This window comes from Xiphias gladius, chromosome 22 (assembly GCF_016859285.1).
Source record: "Xiphias gladius isolate SHS-SW01 ecotype Sanya breed wild chromosome 22, ASM1685928v1, whole genome shotgun sequence".
NCBI lineage: Eukaryota > Metazoa > Chordata > Actinopteri > Istiophoriformes > Xiphiidae > Xiphias > Xiphias gladius.
Window position 1 is genome coordinate 5,201,358 of NC_053421.1, and position 6,154 is coordinate 5,207,511.

At 40.6% G+C, this 6,154-nt stretch overlaps 1 protein-coding gene across 9 annotated transcripts in view; it reads left to right on the forward strand.

The window, feature by feature from the left end:
* Window positions 1-4,444, forward strand: part of LOC120784204 (neurocalcin-delta A) — a 72,940-nt gene extending 68,496 nt beyond the window's left edge. For all 9 annotated transcript variants that reach the window (XM_040117786.1, XM_040117782.1, XM_040117781.1 and 6 more), the window contains 2 exons: window positions 450-569; window positions 2,514-4,444. In XM_040117786.1, the coding sequence (XP_039973720.1) occupies window positions 450-547 (98 nt within the window). In that variant the 3' untranslated portion in view covers window positions 548-569; window positions 2,514-4,444. The remainder of the gene's footprint in view (window positions 1-449; window positions 570-2,513) is intronic.
* The last annotated feature ends 1,710 nt before the right edge of the window (window positions 4,445-6,154 follow it).

Consider the following 6,154-nt stretch of genomic DNA (forward strand, 5'->3'; position numbering starts at 1 on the left):
AAGCTCTAAAGGCATTTACCTTGAAATGTGTGTTTTGTTATCATCCCGGTAAAATTCTTCCAGAAACCCTTACTGGGTTGAGAAGTCACAGTTCTAGCCCCCCTCCCATACCAAAAGACTGCTTAGGCAAACAGGTAAAGGGATTTCGAAGGCTTGCGGCCCCATGCTCCACCAGAGAATTGCACTGACATGGACGGGTCGGCATGAGTTAGCCTACAAATCAAACCAAACAGTCCGATTTTCACAGCAGAATGAGTAAACAAGCTCATTACAGTAGAGATTCAATAGGAACACATTTAATGAAGAACTAAAATGCATCATAATACTGTCACTTTGCTTTTTTCAGAACAAAATGTGTCCCCCAGTCCTCCATGTAACCTGATAAATATGCAGATTTATAAGTTACGAAGGGATCATTTCTGCCATGCTGGTCTTGTGTGTGTTTTTAGGCAAGCTGTCTCTGGAGGAGTTCATCAAAGGCGCTAAGAGCGACCCCTCCATCGTCCGCCTGTTGCAGTGCGACCCCAGCAGTGCTGGACAGTTCTAAACCTGAGGCATCAACGTAACCTGTAAGTCTCACATTCAGCAACTTCTCCTGCAATACAGCGCACAGTGAAAGCTTCACTTCAGTGCACTGGTGTTGTAACAGCCACTTTTTAGAAAGTGCCATTAGTAGGAAAGCTGAGGGTCAGCCTCAGGGAGGAAGGCACTGTATTTCTCCCGAACAGTTGTGCCTCCCGGGCACTGAAGACGCTTGCTGGAGAGATGCTGTTCAGAGGTTAGGTGCACTGTGCAGGACGTGGGATGGGTCATCCACAGTGTCACTGGCTTTGTGACTATTTGTAGCCCATGGACCGATATGAGAGACTTTGTAGGAGGTGGCATGGTGTTTTGAAAGAGGCAACGAAGCTGCTAATGCTCCTAAAAAGTTTCTTCTGTGTAAAGCCTCAAAGTGCTGACTTTGTGAGCACTTCTTGTAAAAAACCTCACTTTTCTCTTAGAATGTAAGCTCTTTACTAAAGATAAAACCCAGGAACCCGTGTTGCCTCCCAGTGGGTGTGTATGATACAGTTACAAGGTTTGTTGTCTCGTGAAGTCCGCAAGCATTTCTTTAGTTTTGTGACAGTGAGCTCCAGGCATGAGTTGCCTCACCACTCTGTGAACTTGGGCTATGACTTTTCGTCTGAGCCGAAAGTCACAGAAGGCTGTTTGGCGCTGGAGCTGCTGCAGCGATGATGTTAAGGAATAAAAGCAGCGGAGAGAGGAGAAGCCGGCAAACTGCAGCCTGGCTGGTGCCGCGGTCTCTAGAAGAAACGGTGATAGCTTCCGTCTCTCGACTGGAGGAGCCTACAATAGGTGCTCTACTGGTTGGCAACTGTAGTGGTCGATAACATGGGTCTTAATAAAGTTTTTTTTAACTACCACACTTTCCATCAAACAACAGGTAGTTAAATACTGAAGTGATGTTATGAATGAGAATAGGAAAAGTCTTGTAATGTCAAACCGTAAAAAGATTTGAGAGAGATCTCAAAAGCCCATTCTCTGACGGGATGAATTATTACTGCAACATGATTGATTTCGATACTATGTAGTTGGTGTGTATTTTATTTATCATGGATTAAGTTAGATTACATTCATTTGGCAGATGATTTGGTCCAAGACAGTGTACAGTAAGTGCATGAAACAGAGCGGGATGTCTTATAAGTGTGTGTGTAGCCTTTTCTCACTGTCAGCCAACAGTAATTCTTGCCTGAACACACTGGACTGTGAGTGGGACGAAAAGAAATTTAGAGAAATCAAAAGTAGATAAACATTGATTATTACATTATTTAAAGAATTAGTCATTCTGACATTTTGGGACATGGGCCTATTATAATTCAAGACTCCAGGAGCTCACTTCCGCTGGCGCAGAAATAGTCCAGCGCACAAACCCTCATAAAACCACAACTTGTTGTTTTTACACTTTTTTTTTCGTACAAGATGAAAGGAGTTAATTAATTAACTGGAAAGGCGCTGACAGGTGGATTTAGTTACCTTTGGACAGAACCAGGCTAGCTCTTTCCCCCAGTTTCCAGTCTTTATGCTAAGCTAAGCTAACTGGCTGCTGATGGTAGCTTCATATTTATGCACAGATATGAAAGTAGTATTAATCTCACCTAACAATACGCACCAAGCAAATAAGTGTATGTCCCGAAATGTTGACCTGTTCCTTTAAATTGAAAACCGTTCACACCGTCAGCAGATGAGTTGTTCAGTATGTTCACATCGTAAAGTTCTTATTTGCGGAGCAACAGAAGTAAGGTGCTTGATGAGGAAAACCAGGACTGGTGCTACGTTTTTAAATGAGCCTGCACATTGTTGTTGTCGTGTGAATGCATTTGTTGACCTGTTCTGTTTGATACTGTATTGTTGTCATTGTTGTAACCATGAAATGCAACACTTGATGATGGCTGACCATTTCAACACTTGTCAGTAATAAATCTGACTGCTCATCTCCACGTGTCTTCTCGCAGGGCTCGTTTGGGTGACTCGAAATGCCCTTAACTCTCCACTACGGAGCAGAATGATGATGAAGGATGACAAGCTGATGACGACGAAGAAGACAGGCCTTCAATTTGCACTGAGGACTTCAAAGATGGGCACAGGAGCCGCACTCTCAGATTTCCACCTTGAGTCGTTCATCCAAACCCTCCAAACCCCAACAATGACTGAACCTGAAGACTTTCCTAGACCCTCCTCAGGTTATCTAACCCCCACTGATTGTAATTGACCAGGACCCCTCAGTTCTCCTATAGGCATGTCAGAGTATAAAGGTCTACAGTAGGATGTATATAAACAGTATAAACTGGAGTCTCTGTATCAGTGTCTTTGCTTGGCTCTCTGTGCCCTCTGAGGCTCTAGCCGGGGCGACACAGAGCCTCTATCACTCCAATGTGTATCATAGACAGAGTGTGTGCATGAGACGACAAGCGAGAGATAACAGTGTTGAATAACAGGACATACTGTAGGTGAGCGAATTTAATCTACAGAGAGGACTTGTGAAGTTTGACCTTCACTCAGAATGAGTAGAGCTTTTAATTTCCTCTTTTCTACTGTGAGAATGTGTACGCATGTTAATGTGTTTTGCAAACTTGATAGACTTTGTTTCCTATTTTGTGCTGGGACAACAAAAAGATGTAAAATTATGCTACTATGCATATGCACCCTAATCAGTAGTTAGATTTTGTGAAGTGTCACTTACGAAATGAAGAGTGAAACGCATCCCTTTAGTCATCATCTGTTCCGGTGGTTTTTCATACCCGTAAGAATTTACAGAGAATTTTAGAGTTGCAGACTTACCGCGCTCTATTCTTAAGGTGAAATAGAAAACTAGTCTTTAAAGTATTTGAGTAGTGTAGATATTGTGCAACTACATTTGTAAAGCAAAGTCACATAGTCCAGAATGCTCAGTTCATAACAAATGTTGTGAAATAATAATAAAAAAGGATGTTTGTGTATTTAAGCTGTTGCAGGAGATCGAGCATGCAAACCAGTCTCTTTTTTTTACACGTACTGTGTGAAGAACAAAGGACAAACTTCTTCACCCTCACTTTCAGACGTCTTGAAATGCTGCATGTTGACTCAGTCGTTGAACAGTTGGGTACAGCGGTGTGTAGACTAAATAACACAAATGCATGTGACGTGAGCGCATGTATGTGTTTTTAATGTATGTTTATGACTATCAGTGGATAAGCGGCCAGTCGCCCATCCAGCTCTCTGCTCACTTCTGTATGTTAGCACTGCCACCATTACTACCAGCGGTAGTCTGTGTCATTGACAGCATGCGGACTGCGAAAGCTGACACATCTAATGGTTCATATGAGTAACTTCATGGAGGGAAACAAACAACCTGTGCACACAAAGGCGCACGCGGTTTAATAGGGATGCTTCATAGTCAGAGCTGAAAGATGTCCTCTGTTTCAGTTGAGCTCAATAATGAAATCACCATCCAGCTGTATGGGTAACAGGGCCAAACACACACAGGGTGGACCCAACCCGTTAGCACGAGTCCCAGTTCGGGGTATGCTTTCAACTAAATGGCATGTACAGGATTTATAGTATTACATAAAATCAATGACATGGTCTTGGTGTCCCGCTACAGACGCTCCCATTAAATCGATTAGCATTTATTTTGGTCTCGTCTCCTCTCCCTCCTCCTTTCTCTGCTCAGCTGCGACAGAAAACGCCAAAGCCGAGCCGGGCTGGAGGGAGGCCCTGAACCGAGCCCCGCTCCCGGGGCTGAGCAAAGCCCTTTCAGTTACTGCATTGTTTCCCAATCCGAAAAGCTTTGAATGTTTTATGAAATAACCGCGGTTTTTTGTAAAGAAAAAAGAAATGCAGACAAACAAACCAAGAGTCACAACTACTGCAATGATACTGTCACAATGTTTTGCTTTTATTGTATTTTTATGATTTTTTTTTTTTTTTTTTTTTTAAGCTGTGTCAGGTATAACGTTCCTGTCAAAACACAAAATAGCGTCTTGTGCCAAATAAAAACAAAACAGTATTGTATAAATTTATACTGTACACTTGTTATTATCTGTTGAACAAAATGTTTGTAATTGTTGCATTTTGTAGGTTTTGTATGGTATTCTGTATTTAGTGACTGCAGTTTTGGAACACAGGATTCTGTTTTTTGGTCAACTTTAAAAGGCAAGAATTAAATTTACGATCTGTGTGCAAGCATTTCTGTGGCATCTGGTTAATAGTGTAATATTGTGGTTGTAGTTGGAGCCCGATGGAAAAAGCTGGGCCTATATTAGCTTATTGCAGATATATTGTATTGGTGTGTATGTTCATCCATAAGTGACCAGAAATGTCAGTACAGAAATACCCTGGGGTCATTTTGAGTAGAAACAGTGTTGCCATTACATAGTTTGTCCACCAGAGACAAGTTTAATTTTTAGTTGTAAAATTTCCCTCTTATATTAGGCAGAATTCTTTAAAAAAAAAAACAAGTATAAAGGATCCTTATCAAAATGTTTTTTTTTATGTAAAAAATAAAGAATTACAAAATTAAATTCCTCAAGTACAAGTACCTCAAAATTGTACTTAAGTACAGGAGTGTAGTACATGTTCTTCGTTACTTTCCAGCATTGGTCAGGTTTTAATTTTTGTAATGCTGAAATGAGGTCCATGATATCAAAATGCTCATGAATGAACGTCGTCAGAAATGTTCTATTGTTGGGCTGCCTTTAATTTTTGAGCATATTGTAGCTCATGTCACAAGCTTTTTCATGTTGTGTACGAGTGGGTGTTTTGGCACCGACTTTCTATCTTTTATCAGCTTATTATACATTTCCAAAATTGTGTGTAGCTGTTGTATCTGCTCACTGAACTCATTTGGAAGTTGACACAAAACATCGCTAAATGCCGGTTTTGGCATTTATTTATTTAGGAACATTTATGCATGGCAGGAAATTTCATCATTTTTAGTATTTTTTGGCCTGAGCGTCTATATACATTCCTGCCCAGGTATAAGTCAATAATAACATCAGGTTTGCCAGGAGGTAAAAAAAAACCTCTGACTGACTGGAATCTATGTCCAATTAGATATAGTCATTAACACATTGATCAGCATTTATTAAACATTTGTAAATGGATACCAACATTTAAAACTGCATTATCATTACATGTGTTTTTAGTGGTTTATATTGTCTGCAATAGTAAATTATTTAACAATAAGCCATTAATTACAATTTATAAACCCTTGATAGAGGGGGCTTTATTGGAAAATAGTGGCTGCAAATATGACCTTTGATGACGCAGGAACTTTTGATTGAAACTGCAAACAAAATGAAGTTAGAAGTTAAATAAAGAGAAAGACAAGTGACTGCATATAAAACTATATTTATTGACTCATCTAAAAGACTGTACAATGACTTCACAGTGCATGAAGCATATGAAGGATAAAGGAGTTGTCAGTGAATGAGGTGTAAACACAGGAAGTGAGCAGGAACAGAGCAGTTAGACTGTTAAGCTCTGATGGTTTGCAGTAGCCTCAGACAAGGTCTGAGTAAATGGACCAGTTGGACTTTGTGAGTCCATAACTAATGTCATAAATACTGCTCACTACAGCCTCCTCGGTGGGAGGAGAAGCAGTAAACATTCGCAC